Below are 25,497 nucleotides of genomic sequence, written 5' to 3'. Positions count from 1 at the left end.
TGGGGATGAAGGAAGACTTAAGCCAGGAGATAACATCTATAAACAACTATCTATAACAAGGGAGAATTCGGGGCCAAAAAGAAAGTAAATAAAACCTGGGTGGATCAAAAGCAAAATAAAGTAACTCACTGAAAAAAAACTGTCATAATTCCAACCTCTTTTTTTGCTTTTCTTTCATCTGGTCAAAGCTATGATTTTTCCAGTAGTCATGTATGGATGTGAGAGTTGGACTATAAAGAAAGTTGAATGAAGAAGAACTGATGCTCTTGAACTGTGGTGTTGGAGAAGACTCTTGAGAGTCCCTTGGACTGCAAGGAGATCCAACCAGTCCATCCTAAAGGAGATCAGTCCTGAATATTCATTGGAAGGACTAATGCTGAAGCTGAAACTCCAGTACTTTGGCCACCTGATGCAAAGAACTGACTCATTGGAAAAGACCCTGATGCTGGGAAAGATTGAAGGCGGGAGGAGAAGGGGATGATGGAGGACGAGATGGTTGGATGGCATCACCGACTCAATGGACAAGAGTTTGAGCAAGCTGTGGGAGCTGGTGATGGACAGGGAGGCCTGGCGTGCTGCAGTCCATGGGGTCACAAAGAGTTGGACACGACAGAGCGACTGAACTGAACTGATACCTTCCTTAAACCTAGTTCCCTTGAAACTCTAATCATCAGATTCCTTCCCACAGGAGTAGGTATGACGTGATGTGAGTTACCTGTATCGCCTAGGATGGATTTCAAATTTATTTTACCATGTTTCCAGTGACCTTTTTCTAAGATAATAAGTGTAGCACTTATGAAACTTAATCAGAGCTAGGTGTGTATTTCTCTTTCTATAGACTGTGATCACCTTGGTAGCAGAGATGACTGTGCCTGGCTTACAAAAAGCACGCATTCAATATTTGCCAAGTTATAGGGACTCTAGAATACACTGAAGAACAGAACACGAACCTCTTTCTAGAAAGGACTAATTTAATGATGGTTTTGGTACACTTTATGGCTATTGGCCCAATACCCATTCTCCCTTTCTCACTTGCTAATGGATACTTGAATATGCGGGGAAGCACACATCAAACTAAGAACTCTACAGAGTCCTCTGCAGCTTGGAGAAGCCATGAAACATAGTTCTGGCCAATGAGATGCAGAGAGGGAGACATCTGTAGGAGGGGCTTCCAAGCAAGTTATGGTTTCGGAGAGTGGGAGCTACTCTCTAATTGTGGTGTGTGGGCTTCTCATTACCGTGGCTTCTCCTGTTGTGGAGCATGGGCTCCAGGGCGTGTGGGCTCAGTAGCTGTGGCTCACTCAAGAGCTTAGTTGCTCTGCAGCATGGGATCTTCCAAGACCAAGGATCAAACTCGTGTCTCCTGCTTTGGCAGGCAGATTCTTTACCACTGAGCCACCAGGGAAGCCCTGAAGTATTTTTTAACTTATTTGCCCATCTTATCTGCGGTGTGTGGGATCTTTAGTTGCAGCATGTGGGATCTAGTTCCCTGACCAGGGGTCGAACCCGTGCCCCTAGCATTGGGAGCATAGAGTCTTAGCCACTGGACCACCAGGGAAGTCCCTCTGAAGGAAGGTTTTACAAGTAATTTTTCTCAAAATTATTTATCTAGGGGTCATTTTCTCCTTAGAGCCACCTGAAGAACTAGTATTTCACAAGAATTCTTTGAGAAAGCCTAAAGTGACAAAGGCACATGCCTCAAAGAGGTGGCTACTACCTTCCCAGGAGCAGATTTTTGCTATGTCCTTCATGGGTCTCTTCTGTTAAGATTATGTGGATATCTTTCTTCACATATGTGGACCATGCGATGTACAAGTGGTAAATTAACAAGTACCACCACGCATCCCCGAATAATGGACAGAAGGCAGGTCACTTTTATTCTTCCAAGATACAAGCTCATGTCAGGTTATGCTGGCAAAACCCACTGACGTGAGGTTTCCAGGAAGAAATGAACAAGCGTCATAGAGGGTACTCAAGAAGGAAAAAAGGAGGACTGAGTCACATGAAACATTAGAAACACTGTGCTTAAAAGTTATGACAACATAAATTATAAGACAGAACCCTAGGGATAACATATATTAACATCCCTCGAACAAGTGTTCAGTAGAACCCATTTTTTAGAAATGTTTGGTATATACTCTATTAAACGCAGTAACTGAAATAGAAAAAAGACTAGGAAAGATACTCATCAGATGAATACTGTTGGCATTTAAAGGTTGGCTGTTGCTGAGGATAAAACAGAACCATCTTTGGTGACATCCCTTGGGGTATGAGAGTGTCCCATGATACAAGTGAATTCTCAGAGAAGCTGAACCAGCCAGGCTCCAGCAGCAGGGAAAGACTTTGTCCTTCCACCCTCATTAGAAGGGTGAACAGCAGATGGAGTCCCAGGTGTGTCCTCTGTGAAGACGGTCTCCAGACGACCCATCCCTCCCCAGCCCTGAACAGGCCACGGTGGAGCATCCACACAGGGCCTCGGCGCTCCACGTGAAGGGGCAACGTGCGCTGCAAAGCTCTTAAGAGCTTAAGGAGAGATGAAGCTCTTAAATCCACAGCCCATTAAGCAGACACTAATGTCTGTGAGAAGTCCCCGCCAGGTCTGCTTAAGAGGATTATTTGTGTTTCATCCAAAGAAACCCCAACAGGCGGCCGAGAGAAAGCTTAGGAAACGTGTCAGAGAGTTCCTTCATTTTAGCCCTCCACTGGGCACTGACTTAAGGTTTAGAAAGCCATTTGTGGAGCTGATGGGCAGCAGATTCGATACATTATTTATTTCCGTTACTAGGACACACTTACAGAGAGCTTCCTACCGGTAGGCTCTAAGTGGGTAGTGTTCTAAGTGGGCTACAAGTCGTCACTAATTTAATCCCCACAACAGCCCTACCCGGAGTGTTTCCTCATCCTCATTTTATGGGTGAAGAAACTGAGGCACAAAAGGGTCACACCCTTAGTTTCTGTAACTAAGAAACTCCTGTGTCTCCTCTGGGAAGCCTCCCAAACCTTCCGGCTGTGTCGTCATTCATGTCCGCACCTCACCTTGTATGTAAGTTTTCTGGCACTTAATGTATTAATATCACTCCCTCCTCCTCCACTCCCCCACCAAAGATCTCCTTCCCCACTGGATCCTGAACTTTCCAAGGCCAGGGTCTCATCTTCGTCACCCTTTCTTCTTATGCCCAGTCAGCGTTCGACACTTATTTGCTAGATGGAGCAAAACAGTACAGGTCCACTTATCTCTTATCTGATAGCCTTAGGGCCACGTCTGTTTTGGAATTCAGAATGTTTTTGGATTTTAGGAAGTTCAGTGCATACACTATTACATATGACCACTGGGGGGATCTGGGACAGCAGCCCATAGTAAAATTCATGAACATTTCTACAGCTAAACATATGAATGGCCACACTAAATGAGTAAATAAAGACCATAAGTGAAGATAGAGACCTCATCTGAGTTCAGGTGAGGGTTCACCAACGAGTGAACTATGAAGGAAACAGGAAAAGCATTTGGTTTTCAGAGCACTTTGGCTTCCCTGATGGCTGGTGGTCTGCCTGCAGTGCGGGAGACCAGGGTCCGATCCCTGGGTCAGGAAGATCCCCTGGAGAAGGAAATGGCAACCTAGTCCAGTATTCTTCCCTGGAGAGTTCCATGGAGAGAGGAGCCTGGTGGGCTACAGTCCATGGGGTCACAAAGAGTCAGACACAACTGAGTGACTTCACTGTGGGTTTTGGAACTGCAGGTAAAAACCTGTGGGCCTCTCTTTCTATGAAGGTCTCTAAGACAGCTGTGCAGACCTCAGGGCATGATCATACTGTGAGAAGATGTCCCATTAAACCAGTGACCACGTGGAGAGTTGGAGGACTCCTGGTGCAGATCTGGATCCGCGGTGGGAGCCTGGCATACATGGACCCATTCAGGGAGCTGAGAGAGATAGCTGGGGGGATGAAAACAGCCCTGGACTGAGGTTCAAGGGAGAGGGTTCAGACGCAGCTCCACTCCCTTCGAGCCAGCTATTTTGGGAAAAGCACAAGACCAACTTGGCAAACACCCATGGACTGGTAAATGTGTCTTAAAAAAAAAAACAGTTTCATGCTTCAGTGCTGGGTGATGTAGCACTTCTAATGTGCCTTTTGCTTTTTCAGATTAAGTATTAATAACTTACTGTATCTCAACCTATGTGTTCCTCTTCAAGGGGAGTGATCATGCTGTAACAAATAATCACAGGGGTAGTGGCTCAAAACCACACCAATCATCTTATAGTTCTGGAGGCTGGAAGTCCAGAACGGTTTCTCTGGGCTAAAAGTTTCCTTGCCTTTTCCAACTTCCACGGGTGCCCCTGTCTCTTGGATGATGGCCCCTCCCTCCGCCCACATGTGAGTAGTGAGCTATGGGGTCTTTCTCACCCCATGTCACTCTGACACTGGCTCTCCGACCTCCTTTCACTTGTAAGGGGTTCTGTGATTACAACAGACCCGCTCATCTCACACGCTAGCAAAGTAATGCTGAAAATTCTCTAAGCCAGGCTTCAACAGTAAGTAAACTGAGAACTTCCAGATGTTCAAGCTGGATTTAGAAAAGGCAGAGGAACAAAAGATCAAATTGCCAACATCCACTGGTTCATCGAAAAAGCAAGAGAATTCCAGAAAAACATATACTTCTTGATTGACTACGGTAAAGCCTTTGACTGTGTGGATCACAACAAATTGTGGAAAATTCTTCAAGAGATGGGAATACCAGACCACCTTACCTGCCTCCTGAGAAATCTGTATGCAGCTCAAGAAGCAACAGTTAGAACCAGACATGGAACAACGGACTGGTTCCAAATTGGGAAAGGAGTATGTCAAGGCTGTATATTGTCACCCTGCTTATATGACTTACATGCAGAGTACATCATGCGAAATGCTGAGCTGGATGAAGCACAAGCTGGAATCAAGATTTCTGGGAGAAATATCAATAACTTCAGAAATGCAGATGACACCACCCTTATGGCAGGAAGCGAAGAAGAACTAAAGAACCTCTTGATGAAATTGAAAGAGGAGAGTGAAATGGCTGGGTTAAAACTCAACATTCAAAAAACTAAGATCATGGCATCTGGTCCCATCATTTCATGGCAAATAGACAGGGAAACAATGGAAACAGTGAGAGATTTTATTTTCTTGGGCTACAAAATCACTGTAGATGATGACTGCAGCCATGAAATAAAAAGACACTTGCTCCTTGGAAGAAAAAATATGACTAACCTAGACAGCATATTAAAAAGCAGAGATGTTACTATGCTAAGAAAAGTCCTTCTAGTCAAAGCTATGGTTTTTCCAGCAGTCATGTATGAATGTAAGAGCTGGACCATAAAGAAAGTTGAGCACTGAAAAGGTGCATTTGAACTGTGGTGTTGGAGAAGACTCTTGAGAGTCCCTTGGACTGCAAGGAGATCCAACCAGTCCATCCTAAAGGAAATCAGTCCTGAATGTTCATTGGAAGGACAGATGCTGAAGCTGAAACTCCAGTACTCTGGCCATTTGCTGTGAAGAACTGACTCATTGGAAAAGATCCTGATGCTGGGAAAGATTGAAGGCTGGAGAAGAAGGGGATGACAGAGGATGAGGTGGTTGGATGGCATCACTGACTTGATGGACATGAGTTTGAGCAAGCTCCGGGAGTTGGTGATGGACAGGAAGGCCTGGTGTAGTGCAGTCCATGGGGTCACAAAGAGTCAGACAGAACTGAGCGACTGAACTGCACTGAACTGAGCCAAATAATCTTCTCATTGCAACATCTTTAACTTAATGACACCTGCGAAATCCCTTTGTGAGGTAATGTATGCACATGTTTTGGGAATTAGGACTTGGATGTATTTGGGGACAGGGAGACAATATTCTGTCAACAACAAAGTTCCTCTTGCTTCTCCCCATCTAATGTGCCAGACACATAGTAGAGGCCTGCTCAGCTTTTATTCATATTATATAAATGTATATCTTCAACCATCAGTTTCCTTATCCTTAAACAGAGATATAAATACATAGAATGAACTTGCCATGAAATAATGCATATGAAAGTGTCCTCAAACTAAAAAGAACCCTAAAAATGTAGGTATCTCACAGACTAGTAGTAAGGAATACATACATCCATTTGTGAAAGAGCCACATAAGGAAAGACAGCAGGATGCTAAGAGAAATCCATTCAATTCATTAAATCATAATGGAAAAGAGCCAGTAGCTGGAATATCTAAATCATGTTATGTGTGGCCTTGAGGTAGGCCAGTTTGAGACACTATATAATTTAGTGTCCAAATTGAGGGGGGGCACTATTAACATTTCCTCTGGGACAAAATCAGTCAGGATTCTCCCAGGCCAACACAATACCTGGGCAGGTCAGTGAGTGAGCCTTGGCTCTGGAACCAGACTACCTACAACCAAGTCTAAGATTCACGCTTAGAGCCCTGTGACCTTGGCCATATTATGTAACTGCTCTCTGCCTTGGTTTCCTCGTCTATAAAATGGTGACGTGAGGCTCAGATGAATTATTACATACAGAGTACACACAGTACAGTGCCTAGTGTACCTCGTAAGAGGGCAAGAGAAGTTGGTGATCCTTACACGTCAAGGCCAGCCATGCTCTCAATTTCCCTGAATTGAGAGAACTCCCAGTGTGTTCCCATAAGTGCGGGCACAGGCCGACAGCTGGCACGGTTGGGCACCAGTACACAAACCTCCAGGAGTGGTGACAATCTTTTCTTCGGTGCCTGCTTCCTCACACCCCCATTTCTGTTTCTCCATCCTGGTGCCTGTACTCATTTACTTATTTTATTCTGTATTTTTAAAACTTTTTATTTTATATTGGAGTTTAGCCGATGATCAATGTTGTGGTAGTTTCAGGTGGAGGACAAAGGGACTCAGCCATACGTACACATGTATCCATTCTTCCCTACGCTCCCCTCCCATCCAGCCTGGCACATAACGCTGAGCAGAGTTCCCTGTCTTGTACTCACTTCAGAATGCAGAGCTGTATGCCAGTCTGGGCTGCTACAACGCTTTGTCATGAAACAGAGCAAAATCCTTTGTTATCAGAGCAAGAGACAGAATGACTGGGAGTTGACCCCCTCAAGCAGCAGCCTGTGCAGTGAGCACGGCTACATCCATTTGATAGAGGGGGTGATATTTCACTGCTACTTTTGCAAACTTTTGTGAGATTACAATGTGCTAGTGCCATTTTGCAATGCAAGCTGCACAAAGATGTTCCTGAATCTATTACCTCTTGTCCCCTTCTGGCCTAAACAAAACCCCAAGTTCTTTCTTTTTCATTAATTTTTTTCTTGGAGTATAGCTGCTTTACAACATTGTACCAGTTTCTGTTGTAAGGCAAAGTGAATCAGCTATCCGGTATACATACAAAGCCCTAGTCATTATGTCTCAAAAGAAACATACATGTACAAACCACGTTTCTTTCTGCTGAACCTGAAATAATGATTATGCTGTTTACACAAGCTATAAAAATAATGGCTAGAGCCATTACTATTTCTTCAGTGCATACTACGTGTTAGGCATTGTTCTAAGCACATTCCGGGCACTTAATCCCCAACAACTCAATGAAGCAGATACTGTTACTGTCCTCATCATACAGATGAGAAAAAGGAAGGTACATCCGCTCACTCGGGATACATCTGCGTCTAGTAAGTGGAGGAGAGGCAGGAATGACCCAGGCAGTCCTGCTCAAGCATACATGCCTCAAAGGGCAAACTCTGCTCCCTCTCATGCTGGGGAAGACGGACTTCTCTGGCTCATCAGGGGGCATCCTTGGACAGCACGTCCCAAAGAACCAGCCCTTTAGGACTTCCCTGGTGGTCCAGTGGCTAAGAGTCAGTCCACCTTCCAATGCAGGGCACATGGGTTCGGTCCCTGGTAGGGGGAACTGAGATCCTACATGCTACAACTAAGACCAGTGCAAACAAATAAATAATTAGAAAATGAATGAACTAATCCTTCATCTGCGCCTTTGCTGTACCCTCCCCTGAAAGCCTTCACCTCCTTGTACAATGGGCCAACTCCTACACACCCTGCACCCCTCAGCTCTCCTTCAGCCTTTCCCGCATCCCTGGGCACGCTACAGGCACTCAAGGTAAAGAATGAGATTTCAAGATGGCAGTTATTCTATAACTGTTACTTTTGGGGGGAAGATATTGTTTCTGTTGTTTAGTTGCTAAGTCATGTCCAACTCTTTTGGGATCCCACGGACTGTAGCCCACCAGGCTCCTCTGTCCATGGGATTTCCCAGGCAAGAATACTGGAGTGGGTTGCCATTTCCTTCTTCAGGGGATTTTCCTGATCCAGGGATTGAACCTGCATCTTCTGCATTGGCAGGTGGATTCTTTACTACTGAGCCACGAGGGAAGACAAGTATTAGCCTTACAAAGGGATTTGAAGTAGATTTTCTCTTTAGAATAAGCTCCTAGAGTTAGATCGAAACTATGATTTGATTTCTAAAACTGCTACTTGCATTTACATAAGATTAATTACATTATACAATGATATTCTGGGTGTTTGTATGGACATTGCTGGAACCCGGCTGCCTCGTGCTGTTTTACTTAAATAAACCTCATGCATCTCAACAGAGGCAGGCTGATGTTTTTCTTCAACCCATTTCACTAAAGCTACACAGACTCTGAACCACCTGTGATCAGAGCCATCTGACCATAAGGGGACAAGTTGCCCCGGACACACAGGAAGCTGGTGGGACGTTGGGGTTTCCCGTGGGAATCGCACAGGCCCCTTACTTGTTAATGTTGCTGCCTTCCTTCAGGCGCTCTCCCGCAGCTCCGGTTTTGGACACTCTCTCGCTGCCCGCCAGGTCCACCAAGCTCACCTTGCTCACCTTCTCCCCTGAGTTCTAATTGTGGGAGACGAGAGAGAAACGACAGACAGACGTGAGTGCAGAAACCACACGGATACCCACGCAGACGTCAGCACCACCGCGGAAGCCGTCTTGCTTCAAGGAGGCAAACCTGAGAAGATTTTAAATGGTAAGAAGAGTTCTTTGGACTAGCAGTTTTAGGGTAAAAATTAAAAGTCGGTGTGGCAGCATGGAATTCTGCTTTGTGGCTGGGTAGCAAGTGCACTGGCCTTTTCAGAATATATTTAGAAAGTTGGAGCTTTTATGCGTCCATGAGAACATTCTAGGACATGAGGGTTCCTGCACATTTAGGTCAAATCCTTCACTTTTTTTTTTTAAAGCTATCTTTAGGCTGAATGTCGTGGTTTCCTCTTTCATATTTTTTAGTGACTATGAGGTAAACCCTGCTGTTTCTAGGGGAATTTCACTATGGAAGGATACATATTAAAAGAGGTATGGTGAGAGCATCATGGTCTTTAGAGCGTTTATACAAGGATTCCATTTTGTTAATGTTATATTTAAAGTTGTTGCTTTGTTTAGTCTCTGAGTCGAGTCCGACCCTTTTGCGACCCCATGGACTACAGCCCACCAGGCTCCTCTGTCCATGGGATTTCCCAGGCAAGAATACTCGAGTGGGTTGCCATTTCTTTTTCCAGGACATCTCCTCGACTCAGAGATTGAACCCACGTCTCCTGCATTGGCAGGTGGGTTCCCTATCATAGAGCTACGAGGGAAAGACCTAACACATTACATGATGTAAGCAGAGTAGCTGATCCAGTAAGCAGAAGAGCAGGAACCGAATCCAGCCACGGAGCGGTTCGCCCAGGCAGGTACTGTGAGTCCCTTCACTGTCACCCATTCTACCCGATCGCTCACCCCAGACTGCAGGTCGTATAGCGTCTGCGTGATGACGATGTTGAACACAGCGTGGGAGCGGCTGCTTTCTTCATTCATGTTGGTTGCAGCTACTGTCCGAGACTTGTTTCCCTCAGACATCAATGACTCAATGTCCTAGAGGCAGGCACAAGAAAAACATTCTAAGCAAAAAATCCCTAAGAACAGTGTCCTGCCCACCCATGGATATATTAATTATGATGCATTCCGTCACCACCCTTGCATGTAAACCTCCCACCTCTCTTCCACAGAGCCCGGCTCAAACTTCCACTCCCTCAGTGCTTTCTAGTGGATGAAATGTTTCACCCATTCTTTCCAAACTAAAACTGTCTCCTTTCTCGGTTGAGTACCTATTTTTCCCTCTGCAAGTTCCTAAGGAGAAAAGAGCTAACATTTACTGTGCTCAGATACTCAATAGCAATGATGACCTTATTTTATTCTGACTCTCTTGCACAGCTCTCTTCTGTATGATTAGTAGCCTCCCTTCTCCAACAAGGGGCTTCCCTGGTGGTTCAGACAGTAAAGAATCTGCCTGCAATGCAGGAGACTTGGGTTCAATCCCTGAGTTGGGAAGATCCCCTAGAGAAGGGAATGGCAATCCACTCCAGTATTCTTGCCTGAAGAATCTCATGAACAGAGGAGGCTGGCGGGCTACAGTCCATGGGGCTGCAAACAGTTGGACGTGGCTGAATGACCAACACTTTCATGCAGTGAATTTACAACACTGTGGCTCTCTCAGGACAGGGAATTTTCCTTATTCGACTCTGAACAACCTGCTTTAGAACACCCGGAACCTAAGACTCTTAAACAATGTTTGATGAATATTACAAAAGAAGTATTTATCTGATTAAACACACAGGACACTGAAGTTCATGGAGGTCAAATAACTCTTCCCACATCTAATAAGAGGCAGTTGTTTGCTTTTTAGTTGCTAAGTTATGTCTGACTCTTTTGCGACCCTATGGACTGTAGCCCACCAAGCTCCTCAATCCATAGGATTTCCCAGGTAAGAATACTGGAGTGGGTTGCCGTTTCCTTCTCCAGGGGATCTTCCTGACCCAGGGATTGAACCCACATCTTCTGCTTGGCAGGCAGATCCTTTACCACTGAGTCACTTGGAGAGCCCAATAAGAGGCAGAACTGGATACAAATCACGGACGCCCCAACTCTTACTAATAAGTGACAGAAGGAGACAGTCACTGGCCCCAGTGACGCTCAGCCAGGCACCTAAGCACAAGTGCTGACTTTGCACTTTCCCGCCAGAGGGGTCTTCGTTCATTTCAAGGAGTAGGAAAAAGAAACAGATTGGTCAATGGAGGGAGATCAGTTCAAAAAAACAGAAGAATCAGAAGAGTGAAAAGGAATGCAAACTAAGATCGGAGACACTGTCAAAGAGAAAGGGTTGAAATAACTACCAAACAGTGTTTACATCTGTCCAGAAGGACATCACTGGCAACCTTAGGGAGAAGAGTTTCAATAGAGTGCTATTCATGAAAATATTCAGCAACCTCAGGATGCTGGGCCTCCCGGCAACACTGCAAACCCTTCAAAACCAAGCGGCTTGAAGACTGATTAAAAGCCTTTATTTTCTGTTTGGGGTGGTTGATACTGGGTTTCTGAGACCATGAATTGTAACAATATGCTATAAAGCATTCACATAAAAATATATTCAATATGATCTATACACTTCAATTTACTGTCAGCTTTTAATATCTTTTTTTTTTTTTCAAATGACACTTACCTCAAAACTAGTGACAGCCAGTTGGGATAAACCATCTACATATGGTCCCAAAACTTTATGCTCTCGAACTTTAAGAGACTGTCTACTCCTTCAAGAGAAAGGAAAAAGGAATGAATGAATCATACCCAACTTGGAGATTTTCTCTCTTAAAAAAAGTACCTGCAAAAGTACTCAAAAATTAAAAAAAAAAAAAAAAGTACTCAGAAATTAAGATTGCAATTTCAAAAGAATTTTTCTTTTAACGATCAAAAACTATTCTAAAAGCTACTTTACTTGGATTAGCAAAACATCATGCCTTATGAGGAATGTCTTTTATACTCTAATTTCTATTTAAAGTAACATACTATTTTAAAAATTCTATCTCTACTCCCAAACTAAACAACCAGCACACAGAATACTAGGTTAGGCTAACTTGTTTTAGTAGATGAACTTTAATTTCACATGGGGTGGGGAGAGGGAAATGAAGCAAAGAACAAACAGTACTGAATGTAACCTTTAGGCTATTTTATAAGTAAGCATATTCTCAATAAGTAATGTCTTAACAGTTTTAAGCAAGAATTGAACAATATTAAAATGTTTTACTTTTAATCTACCCTTTCAGATTAGGAGCATTGATTTATGCTGATCTGTGCTGACCGTTTTATACAAAGAATGATGTTACAGGACAGTAGTTGTTTGTAGTTACTGATAATTATTATTCTACATTGAGAACTGGCTCTGCTGGTCAAGATTTCAGGACTCCTGAATTTTTAAAAGGCAAACCTGGTTTGGGACCCACTTGAAGAGCTTATCGACAGACAACTGAGATGAAAAGTGAAACTATATATAATATATATTATGGCCATATTGCATTATGTCACATATTTCGTGGCATCAAATACTGATCACTTTTCAAACCAAGAGTCAATGCCTAGCATCACTCAAGTGTGGCAAGAAGAAACTAAGAATGCGCACATCCCTAAATCTAGACCTTGCTCCCTAAAAACTTCTCAGTTATCTCAATCTTAATCTCACAACTCCATAAAGCTGGCTTTACTAACTTCATTTTAAGCTTGAAGAATTCAATATGACAATGAGCAATTCTGTTGTATTTGAAACAAGGGCAGACCAAGTGCACCAGTTCAAGAGAGCTGCCTAGCTGCCCATGCCTCCAGAACCTGGCTCACTCCGTTTGCATAATCAGAGACTATCGCTATTCGTGGGCAAGAAAAAGTAAATCAAGCACAATATCAAGTCCTTCTGATGGTGTCTAACATTTGGGATGCTTGTACACCACTGGGGGGAGTGTAAACTGGTACAACTGTTATGGGGAACAGTTTTGTAATACCAAGGCTGAAGGTTCCACAGCTTGTGACCCATAATTCCACTCCTAGATGCATTCCCTAGAAACTCCTGCATTTGTACGCCAGGAGGAATGTACAGAAATGCTCAGAGAAGGACAGTTGTGGTAAAAAGTGGAAACCACAGGAACGAGAGGAGATCAAATAAATAAATTATGGTATCTTGTACAATGGAATACCAAAGAGCAGTAAAAATTAATGAATTATTACTTCATACATCAGAACAAACAAACCATTGAGGGGAAAAGTAGCAAGTCATCAAAGGACAAACATATTATGAAGTCATATACAGGTAAAAATTATAAAATTACGCATAGACTCTTAAAGAGAAGGAAGATAATGAGCAACATAAAAACGTTCCATTTATTAAGCCAAATGGTGAGCAGAACAGTCATTGATTTTATTATTCTTTATATCTTACATGTATTATAAATGTTCTTTTTTTAATTATTTTTTATTTTTATTAGTTGGAGGCTAATTACCTTACAATATTGTAGTGGTTTTTGCCATACATTGACATGAATCAGCCATGGATTTACATGTGTTCCCCATCCCGATCCCTAAATGTTCTTTCATATGCATTACACAGTTATTAGCTAAAAGTAAAAACATTTCCGGTGACTGGGTCACTTCCTTGCCATCCATAATTTTTATCTTATACCTCTTGATTATACCCTTGATTATACAGCTGCTGAAAGTATTTAAAAAATATTTTTAATAACATGAGAAAGTATTCATCATATTATATAAAAAATTCAGGATACTGAATTGTATTCAGAGAAGCACCTCAACACACACACTACATATCCACTCCATAGATCTAAGACACCAAAATGCATAAAGTGTTAACAGCAGTTATTTTTGAGGATTATAGGCCATTTTTATTCTTCTTACACTTTACCTACTTTCTAAATTTTTATATATATTATTCTTAAATCAATAAAAATTTTAATTAAAAGGTAAACGGCCCTTTCCTTCCTCTATGAATCAAACTCATCTGGCTTTTATCACCTAGTTTTTAAAAAATACAGATGCCTGGGTTTCCTCCTGGGTCTACTGAATCATCAGCCCTATGGGAGGGGCTCAGGCCAGCATTTCATTAAAAAGCCTCCAAGTGATTCCAATGTACATCCATGGAAGAGAATGGCTTGTCTAGGCCAGGTCATTCGAAACCTTCGACCGCTTCACCTCCGATTTAGAGCAGATGGAAAGACCACTGTGTCATTCTTAACTCAATGAATAAATACGAATAAACCGTAGTGGCAAAAATACCAAAACAGTAAAAACAGGCATCTAAATGGCATGGGTAAGCAACTTTATACAGGAGTGTAGGATACACTTTGAATCCTGGGTATAACGACAGACTTTGAGAAGCTGATGATCTCTCGTTAAACGAACTGAATCGGGAGTGGTGACCGAGGGCTTCAAACACATAAACTCACTTGCAGCTTTAACTTCAGGATCATTTAAAATGACTACCCCCATTATAAGGTTCGTGTCAACCACTAACTTACCCTTTGGGGTCTAAAAGATCCCGGACTTTCTCATTATAAATTTCCATATAGGATACTTCCACTTTAAAGGTCTGTGACTCATTCTGCTCCAGAGAGATCCTTTGAAATAAAGCACAGCAGAGCCTTGGGATGAGGCCTCGCTGCTCAGCATTGCCCATCATGGAGAAGGATTTTCCTGAGCCTGGAGAAAGGTGAGCAGAAAGAGAGGAGGATGGAAGAGGAGGCAACGTGTAACGCTTCCGTCGTACAAGTGTATCCTACACATCGGCCAAGGTCACACAGCAGAAGGACACAGACAATTTGGCCCCCAGAGCCAGGCCCTCAGACACCAGAGTTACTATTTACACTATTACACTCCTGACCGCCAGTCTGACTTTCACTGTGAGACCTGGAGGGTACCTCCAGATGGATACGTACTAATGTAAGCGCTACAAATATGTAACCTCTAAAAGTATATATAGTAAAAAGGAACTACTGTATAGTACAGGGAACTCTGTTTGAGATTATGTAACAGCCTAAATATGTACAACAATCATTTGGCTGGACTCCTGAAACTAACACAACACTGTTAATCAACTATACTCCAATATACGACAGAAAGCTTTAAAAAGTGTGTAAATATCAACTATACATCAAGTAACATTAACATATTTTACCCACAAAATATTTCACACTTTTGAAAGTGCTTTGCTATATATTCTCCTTGATGTCCTGTAATGTGACAATAGGCAGTATTATTACCATTTAATTAATTTATTCCAGCTTTATAGTTGAAATAATGGGTGGCTTACAGTGTTAATTGCTGAACCACTAGTCTAGTTTTGTTTAATAACCTATCATTACTTCTATATCCTAGTGAAGTCCTCTGTATAGGATGATAGATACTAAGAGTTTTTCTACAGTTTTTCACTATGACATTTGTACTAAGAAACTGGTAATTATTTTCCTAGCTCAAATACAGGTTAAAACTATAATTTAGGAAAATGACACTTAATAGTTTGAAACTACCATGCTCATTAACACTTAAATTACTTCATTTCACAACTGTTGAACCTTCAAAAAGATTACTTTTGATCATTTAATTCAGCTAAACCTGTGAAGTCAGAAGCATTTTTCTACGACTTCCCAAAGTGTTTTCTATTTCTGTTTTAAGAAATGAACATTTAATATCACTGACTGTAAAGAAAAGCAGCTACTTACCTGTCTGTCCATATGCAAAAATGCAAGCATTATACCCCTGGAAGGCTTTCTCAAGAATTCCTTCCCCAAGGCACTTGAAAACCACTTCTTGACCTAAAAAAACAAAAATAAAAAGACTGATTTTTCTTGACATATTTGTATTAGTAACTGAGCCCCAGCCACTAATAACATTCTCTCAACCCCAAAAAGATGTTGAGTGTATTGCATACCTACTATGTGCAGGGCTATGGATTAAGAGCATAATGAATGCAATTTTATTATTTATTCTTCTACACTATAACTCTGTACCTGGGACAACTTATCATTCTACCCACTGCTTCCCTCTAAGACATTTCTCTAGGTGTTCAAGTTTCCTGCCCATTGTCTGTGGGTCATATGGAAGTATCATTTGAATTCGGTTTAGTTCCTTTTCCTGAGTTAGTATGAAAGGGTCATTCAATATAAACTGCCTTGTCTCCCCACCTGGATTCTGAGCTTCTGATGAGCAGGAACCATGTGGCCCACATCTTGGTATGTGTGTGCACCTCTGCACCGAGCGTGGTGCTAAGAAACTTCATTACTGGTAGAGGGGGTGTGCTGGGCACAGGTAACCTCTTATCCCACGGGGGTTAGGGGACAAGTTCTCATCTGTGCGTCTTTTTACAGCTCACTGTGACTCCTAGGGGTGTTCTGTCATGGACTGTTTATATCATGTAGTGCCCAGCTGAAGAGTAAAGGTGTGAAAATCTTTTTAAACATTTAATGAGGCGTTTACTGCCTTTTAAAATTGATGTCTTTCTAACATGCAATCCCCACCATCAAGAGAATTAAAGTGATTTTCTCCTTCCTCTGTGCAGAAATTACTGGTTGAAGTACCTCTTTCCTCTACTGGAGCCCCTGACTGATGTCAGCCCATAATCTATCTCTGTGATCCTAGTGCCTAGTATGAAATGCTTAATAAATGTTTGTCCAGAGAATTAGTTGGTTTAATCTTTTTATCCAAATGACAATTCCTTTTACATTTGGAAATAATGCAATATAACATAAGCTCTTGGGTGTATGTTTTTCTTTCATGCTCTGATTTTAGCAGTCTCATTATATTATGACGTATCGCAGCTGCAGAATGGGACTCAAAAGTGTAAACATGAAACAATATTTTCAATCATCAGGTTGGCAAAAAAATAAAATAAAACAACACATGACAATATCCAATATAGCTGGACTGAAGAAACAGGTATTTTCATAAACTGTTGGTGGGAAAATGAATGAATGCAGCCATTCTAAGGAAAACCTCACAGGACCAAGAAAAAGGAATATGTCCTGGCTCTCTGGCCCACTATGGGGCATCTGCCCTAGAGACCCACTCCCTAGGAGACCCCAGTAAAAGGATGTTCACACAGCATTATTTATAATACTGAAAGTTGGAATCAAGTTAAATGCCAATTAGTAAGGGAGTAGTAGATACATAAAATGTATTTTATATGATGGAATATTTAAATACACCATCTTAAAAAAACAAGCAAAACAAATCTATGTGTTTAAGCAGTGCTAGAATTCAAAAACATTGTTGAGTTTTTCAAAAAGTCATGTTCAGGCTGTATATATAATAACAAAAATTTATGTCTAATAGTATGTATGTGTGTTCTCTATGTGTGCTAAAGTAAAAGAAAAAATTGGATCAGAAGAAAATATGTCAAATTTATATAAACTTATTTCTCAACTTCTGACTTCTACCAAAGAGCCATTTAAAACATGTTGGCAGAATATGTGGATTTTTTTTTTTTAAGAAGAATATAACTGTAAGAGGCTTCTTAAACATAAGGGTTAGGAAGACTACCTAAAGACTATGTGTATGCACACATACACAAATACATGGAGAAAAATAAAGTACTGTCAAAATTCTTATCCACTAAAGACACATTTCCAAAATTGCCTTTATGTTATAGTTAAGTATCAGAGTATTGTGCTCCAAAGACAGAAATATAGATCAATGGAACAGAATAGAAAGCCCAGAGATAAATCCACGAACCTATGGACACCTTATCTTTGACAAAGGAGGCAAGGATATACAATGGAAAAAAGACAACCTCTTTAACAAGTGGTGCTGGGAAAACTGGTCAACCACTTGTAAAAGAATGAAACTAGAACACTTTCTAACACCATACACAAAAATAAACTCAAAATGGATTAAAGATCTAAATGTAAGAACAGAAACTATAAAACTTCTAGAGGAGAACATAGGCAAAACACTCTCCGACATGAATCACAGCAGGATCCTCTATGACCCACCTCCCAGAATATTGGAAATAAAAGAAAAACTAAACAAATGGGACCTAATGAAACTTAAAAGCTTTTGCACTACAAAGGAAACTATAAGCAAGGTGAAAAGACAGCCCTCAGATTGGGAGAAAATAATAGCAAATGAAGCAACAGACAAAGGATTAATCTCAAAAATATACAAGCAACTCCTGCAGCTCAATTCCAGAAAAATAAATGACCCAATCAAAAAATGGGCCAAAGAACTAAACAGACATTTCTCCAAAGAAGACATACAGATGGCTAACAAACACATGAAAAGATGCTCAACATCACTCATTATCAGAGAAATGCAAATCAAAACCACAATGAGGTACCATTACACGCCAGTCAGGATGGCTGCTATCCAAAAGTCTACAAGCAATAAATGCTGGAGAGGGTGTGGAGAAAAGGGAACCCTCTTACACTGTTGGTGGGAATGCAAGCTAGTACAGCCGCTATGGAGAACAGTGTGGAGATTTCTTAAAAAACTGGAAATAGAACTGCCATATGACCCAGCAATCCCACTGCTGGGCATACACACTGAGGAAACCAGATCTGAAAGAGACACGTGCACCCCAATGTTCATCACAGCACTGTTTATAATAGCCAGGACATGGAAGCAACCTAGATGCCCATCAGCAGACGAATGGATAAGGAAGCTGTGGTACATATACACCATGGAATATTACTCAGCCATTAAAAAGAATTCATTTGAATCAGTTCTAATGAGATGGATGAAACTGGAGCCCATTATACAGAGTGAAGTAAGCCAGAAAGATAAAGAACATTACAGCATACTAACACATATATATGGAATTTAGAAAGATGGTAATGATAACCCTATATGCAAAACAGAAAAAGAGACACAGATGTACAGAACAGACTTTTGGACTCTGTGGGAGAAGGCGAGGGTGGGATGTTTCGAGAGAACAGCATGTATATTATCTATGGGGAAACAGATCACCAGCCCAGGCTGGATGCATGAGACAAGTGCTCGGGCCTGGTGCACTGGGAAGACCCAGAGGAATCGGGTGGAGAGGGAGGTGGGAGGGGGGATCGGGATGGGGAATACATGTAACTCCATGGCTGATTCATGTCAATGTAAGACAAAACCCACTACAATGTTGTGAAGTAATTAGCCTCCAACTAATAAAAATAAATGAAAAAAAAAAAAAAAGAGTATTGTGCTCATTAAGAAAGTATCTGGAAACTGAAGCCTATTATACAGAATGAAGTAAGTCAGAAAGAAAAACACCAATACAGTACATTAATACATAAATATGGAGTTTAGAAAGATGGTAATGATGACCCTATATGCGAGACAGCAAAAGAGACACAGATATAAAGAACAGACTTTTGGACTCTGTGGGAGAAGGCGAGGGTGGGATGATTCGAGAGAATAGCACTGAAGCGTGTATATTACCATATGTGAAATAGATCACCAGTGCAAGTTTGATGCATGAAACAGGGCACTCAAAGCCGGTGCACTGGGACAACCCTGAGGGATGGGATGGGGAGGGAGGTGGGAAGGGGGTTCAGGATGGGGGACACATGTACACCCATGGCTGATTCATGTCAATGTATGGCAAAAACCACTACAATATTATAACATAATTAGCCTCCAATTAAAATAAATTAATTTTTTTAAAAAAGAAAATATCTTACCCACCCTGTTGCCAATCTTTCATATCCATTGATATTTTTTTTTCATGTATTTGCTCAAAGGACTTCCCTTATTCCACATGTAGTCCCAAGGCCCATGCCAAAACACAGGCTTAAATCTGGACCTGAGCCCTGTAGTGCAGAAGATGGGGAACAAAACACAGCTTCTGCTCAGGTTTGTGAAAACTGATAGTGGTTCCTCGCCAGGACCCAAGTGCCATCGAAAGCCTTCAAAAAGCACCGCTTTCTTGGCACAAACTGGTGAACGGAGCAATCTCGTTTGATCTTCCACACTGGTTAACCAGCCCCCAGAAAGGGAGTGGGGTGAGGGTGGGGACAAGATGCTTTAAGACTTGGCTGGATCAAACATCCTGACCGTAATTCAAGATTTTGACTCATATTTAGTAACTTGAAAAAATAAAAATAAAAAAGCAAGAACCTGACCAGATGAAAAGGACTTAACTGTGGAGAAGCACTGTGGTCAAAGAGCTTTTACTCTGGTTTCACAGAGTTTGAAGTCATTAAGTCATCAAGGATTTATATCTGTTCTTTTATCAGGGAGTGAGATGGAATACTTTCTGGTTTCTGCTCTGATGCTGAGTAGGCTGGAATTATGAGGGATTATTTTCTCAATGTTTTTTTCAAGGCCAGGTCACGAGTTTTCATTTACCTTGGCAGGAATGGCCTTTTAAACCAAAGATCATTAACAGAAAAAAAAAAAAAACCCACCCAAGAATGAATGCTATAGAGCTATATGAAATAGGTTTATGATGAATCAATTGATAAAACAACTCAGGGTATGTAAACTAAAATTGCACTAAAAATAACAAATAATAAAAGAATGTTCCAGGTAAAGATACAAGAATAAATTTCAGTTTGATCTATTTCTAAATTGTCACAAATATTAAACAGGATATGAATTAACCTATTTAACCTGTATTATTGCTGCTGTTTTGTCACTAAGTTTTCTGATTCTGTCGGCCAGGCTCCTCTGTCCATGGGATTTCCCAGGCAAGAATACTGGAGTGGGTTGCCATTTTCTTCTCCAGGGGGAAGAGGTCTTCCCCACCAAGGGATTGAATTCATCTACTGCTTAGCAGGTGGATTTTTTACCACTGAGTTGCCAGGGAAGCCCATTAAACCTATATACCTTTATTATTTATGTTAAGAAGAAAAATTAATTTTTTTTGTCAACTGCTCTGTTTGTAGTACAATTTATATATTCTATCTGTATCGCTGAATCTGTGCAGTACCTAGATATGGTAGGTATGGACTGTGATCAATAAGGAGATGAGGGGGCCACTATGAAAGTATAAGTCATTTGCCCAAGACATGGCCACCAGAGAGAGGCAGGACCTGGGTCTATGGGTGATGACTCCCAGATGGACCGAGGCCCATCCATCATCAGTGACTCAGGCTGCATGACACTGGAAATCAGTTACTCCCATCTCTGGTTTCCATGGTAAATTTTTTTTTTTAAACAAACTCTCAGAACTCATCACACTCCAGTACCTTTTTTTCCCACATCTTTCTACACCACTGAATTGTGAGCTCCTTTGAAAACAAGAGCTGTGGCATCTTAGCAGAGTACCTGGCACACAGTATGCACTCTTTTTTTTTTTTTTTTCAGTGGGTTTTGTCATACATTGATATGAATCAGCCATAGATTTACACTTATTCCCAATCCCGATCCCCCCTCCCACCTCCCTCTCCACCCGATTCCTCTGGGTCTTCCCAGTGCACCAGGCCCGAGCACTTGTCTCATGCATCCCACCTGGGCTGGTGATCTGTTTCACCATAGATAGTATACATGCTGTTCTTTTGAAATATCCCACCCTCACCTTCTCCCACAGAGTTCAAAAGTCTGTTCTGTATTTCTGTGTCTCTTTTTCTGTTTTGCATATAGGGTTATCGTTATCACCTTTCTAAATTCCATATATATGTGTTAGTATGCTGTAATGTTCTTTATCTTTCTGGCTTACTTCACTCTGTATAATGGGCTCCAGCTTCATCCATCTCATTAGGACTGGTTCAAATGAATTCTTTTTAATGGCTGAGTAATATTCCATGGTGTATATGTACCACAGCTTCCTTATCCATTCATCTGCTGATGGGCATCTAGGTTGCTTCCATGTCCTGCAGTATGCACTCTTAATTATGGAATTGTCCCTGGTGACATTGCTGTTCTCAGATTAATGTGTATTCTTTTTTTCAGAGAAAACTTTTATTTAAATACGTTATAAACAGCATGAGTAGATTGTATACGGAAGCTGAAAAGCCTTCAGTGCTACCCAGATCCTTCATCGTCTGTCTAATGTGTATTTAATTGGGGGCCCCTGTCCTCGTTAGTGATGGCAAAGGTTTCAAAATACTGTTTGTTGAACTTTCAAAAGTTAATTGTAGGATTTACACTTTGGTCAAAGTACAGCTGTTTCTGAAATTCCAATGAGCCCCAAAGACCACAATAGTCTTTGTTGAACAAGGTACTAGGGTGTGAACACACATGTCAGCATCATCTGTAACTACTAATTGAACAATTTTGATAAAAATTACAGATTTTACTGACACCCACATTACCTCCTAGTCATTAAAACAAAATCTATGTGACTGAAAAAAATAAATCAGTCACTTTGATGTCCACTAAATGTATATCTAAGTTTTCCAAGAAGTCAAGGTCTTTTAGTTAAGTACTTAGTTACATTTGACAGACAGAATGTAATTCAGACTTAGTGTATTTAATAAAGTTTTGGTTATAACTAGGAAAGGTAAAAAACTGGAAACACAAAATGGAATATGAAAAAGTAGAAAACAATTATACTCTGTTTCTGAAAAGAATCTTTCTTCTTTCTGTCTTTAAATAGCTACCCCAAAGCACAATTTATAAAAGGGTAAATACAAAGAACCACATTGTAAAGTTCATGGATTTTTACAAATCTAAGCAAGGCTGGATTCTAGTGAGACTAGAATCCATTTTATCACTATGGCTTCATGTCTCGAGGGAAATTTACTCTTACGACAAGAAATAATGAACACTTTCCCTGTTCTACAAAAATATATCAACATTACATTTTTTAAGAGCCCCGCTTAGTTTCCCCTGTATGCTTTACTGATGCAGTTTCCTACTAGAGATACTCAGATTGTTTCCTTTTTCTTTTTTCCTGCAATATTTATCCTTACATATTTATCTATATACACTTTTCTATTAACTTTACTAGGCAAAACTCCAAAAACACTGAATTACTAACTCCTCTAGCAATGCAAGAGTCTTTCATTCTACAACTTCAACAATTCTATTATCATTCTTCCTGGTTTTGATTAACAGAAAAAGCAAGCTCCTTGCTTTGTTAAATTAAAACTTTCCTTTCCTTAGTTTCTTGTCCATTTGTGTTTACTCTTTAGTAAATTGACTGAGTCCTATGTTTACTTGTATAAATCAATCGGTTTAGTAATTGGTTAAGAATTCATTTAAAAATGCCCATCATATATTAAGGATATTAACCTTTGGTCTGTCTCATCTTGTACATATTTCTCCCAGTCTGTCATTTACCTTTCAGTCCTATGTTGTTATTTGTCATACAAAAGCTTTTGGTCTTTCGCATTCAATCTCTTATCTTTTCCTTTATGATTGTCGTTTATGGTATACGTTACACTTTCAAAATCCTTCTGGATTATCATTACCCCAAATTACATAGCTATTCACGCATATCTTCTTCTAGTCTTATTTGGGTTTTTCGAGTTTTATTTCCAAGCTTGAATGCTACTTCTTATCAGCTGTGTAACCTTGGGCAAGATCTCCTTTAGTAATAAAACAGGAATAATACTTGCTCTCTTACTGAATTGCTGGTGTGATTTAATAAGGCAGTACAGTAAAGCACTTACCAGAGTGTCTGGCCATTGTAAGTCTAGAATATATTTTAGCTAATATCCATAATTAATATCATCTCTTAAATTTTTAACCAACTAAAACTAATTTTGGTATAAAGATGGAGGTACTCATCTAATTATTTTTCCTTAAATAGCTCCTCCATCTTTGCAACAAATCTGTGAGACAATCCAATCCCATTTTAAAGATAAAAGACACTTATTCTTAGGGGGAAAAAAAAAAAAGTAATCATTTGTTGCTATTTCTCTAGCGCCTCTAGGGGTCCCACTTTCTAAGTTTTATGATGGTGTACTCACATGTGAGAGCAAAAAGGGGGCATGTGAACAAGTGTGTGTGTGTGTTCTGGGTCATAATGAGAAGAGGAAGAAGGAACAGTATCATTAATTATTCGGAGCAGGATATGCCAACCCAGGTTGTTCAGTGGAGGAAAGATATTTACCGTTTTTTAATAACATTAAGATATCTCAGAAAGGTACAGGGAAAAAAGCAATTTAATAAATCATATCATAAAACTAAACAGAAATATTCTCTACAGAGCTGCCCTTACTTTTTCTTTTTTAAATTCTGGTGCCTTTGTAGCTCTATGAATACCTGGCTGGGGTTATACTTAATCACTTCTTTGGTTTGGTGACTTTCAGTCACCACTGGTACAATAAACAATTATTTTAAAAAAGCCAAGACTGTCTCCAAAGCCTAAAAATTCCATGTAGGAATGCTACACGCTCTTCTGCCCTCCTCGGCATAATCAGTTTTCCATGACACATGAACAGTGCCCACACTTCACTCTGTGATGGACAGAAAATATTAACCGTCAAAGACCCTTACACAGTCGAGAAAGGAGAGTCTGGTTTATCCAAAAGACTGAAGGTGTTTGTTTTTACTTTGTTCCTTTCTAAACACAGGAATCCCTTTTTTTCAGTACAAGAAAAACAAACTTGCCCACTGCTTTTAGCAGCTTAGTTAAGTAACAACAACAACAACAAAGGAGCTGCTTATGCTGGATGGTGGGAATCAGGGAATTCATAAAAGATGCTCTACTCCCACCCTTAATGTTTTCTGACTCCAGTTCACAAATGGAATGAAGTGCCCTTGTCCAGGAGGATGAATGTCAGCCCAGAAGGGAAAACCCAGAGGTACCGAGGGAAGCAGAAGGATCTATGAGAATTTCTTTCTATCCCAGACAATCCATGCAGAGGCACAACTTGCTCCAACCCAAGAGCCTGCGGCTTTTCCGCAGGACCCCTGCCCAGCAGGAGACAGCCACTCTGCCAATGCCAGCTCCATGTGCCTGGCGCGGGGAGTCCACGGGGCAAACCTGACCTCACTTGTTCAGAACCATGGCCAAGATGCCAATTTCCTCTGTGGGGCTTATGATTAGACGCCTATAACTGTGTGGACAAGTCTTAAAATACAGGCATGCCCGCAGCAACCCACAACACAATGTCAGAACGGTAGAGAGGGCTCCTGATTGGAATTTCTGCAAGCCAAGTCACAGAAGACCTGACCCACCCAGCCCTGAGTCACACATGATACAGACCTCTGCAACGCTAACACCCTGAGTCTCCACTCTTGTGCATAGCCTGTCCCTCCTGGGAACAGCAGCAATGGCCTCAGAGCTACCAGGCATGTGCACTGGGAGCTGAGGAACCAAGGGAATTCTCTCTATAGCAGGGCCCTGGTACCAAAGTACAGAGGAAGAGAAAGCAGGGGTGGGAGGGAAAGTGCATACCACACATATGCCAATTCGTCACAGTAGCTATACTCTAGGAAAAGGGAGAACAAAATAAGAGGGCATAACTAAGGACTTCCTAGTGGTCCAGCGGATAAGACTCTGAACTTCCAATGCAGGGGGCAGGTGTTTGATCCCCGGTCAGGGAGCTAGGATTTCACACGCCAGGTGGCGTGGCCAAAAAAGCCCCCAGAAACTCAAAAAGGGCATGTGCATGCGTGCTTAGTCACTTCAGTCATGTCTAACTCTTTTGCGACCCCATGGACTGAAACCTACCAGGCACCTCTGTCCATGGGGTTCTCCAGGCAAGAATGCTGGAGTGGGTTGCCATTTCCTTTTCCAAGGGATCTTCCCAACTCAGGGATCAAACCCGCAT

General features: G+C 41.2%; 1 protein-coding gene across 13 annotated transcripts in view; it reads right to left on the bottom strand.

Moving 5' to 3' along the window:
* Positions 1–25,497, bottom strand: part of KIF13A (kinesin family member 13A) — a 196,549-nt gene that overhangs the window by 67,071 nt on the left and 103,981 nt on the right. For all 13 annotated transcript variants that reach the window (XM_043908448.1, XM_043908451.1, XM_043908452.1 and 10 more), the window contains exons 5-9: positions 15,571–15,663; positions 14,371–14,551; positions 11,517–11,604; positions 9,758–9,892; positions 8,766–8,878 (exon numbers count right to left, since the gene is read on the bottom strand). In XM_043908448.1, the coding sequence (XP_043764383.1) occupies positions 8,766–8,878; positions 9,758–9,892; positions 11,517–11,604; positions 14,371–14,551; positions 15,571–15,663 (610 nt within the window). The remainder of the gene's footprint in view (positions 1–8,765; positions 8,879–9,757; positions 9,893–11,516; positions 11,605–14,370; positions 14,552–15,570; positions 15,664–25,497) is intronic.

The sequence above is a fragment of the Cervus elaphus genome, chromosome 7, assembly GCF_910594005.1.
Source record: "Cervus elaphus chromosome 7, mCerEla1.1, whole genome shotgun sequence".
NCBI classification, from domain to species: Eukaryota; Metazoa; Chordata; class Mammalia; order Artiodactyla; family Cervidae; genus Cervus; species Cervus elaphus.
The sequence above is the reverse complement of the archived record's forward strand: the minus strand, read 5'-3'. Positions and strand labels throughout refer to the sequence as shown.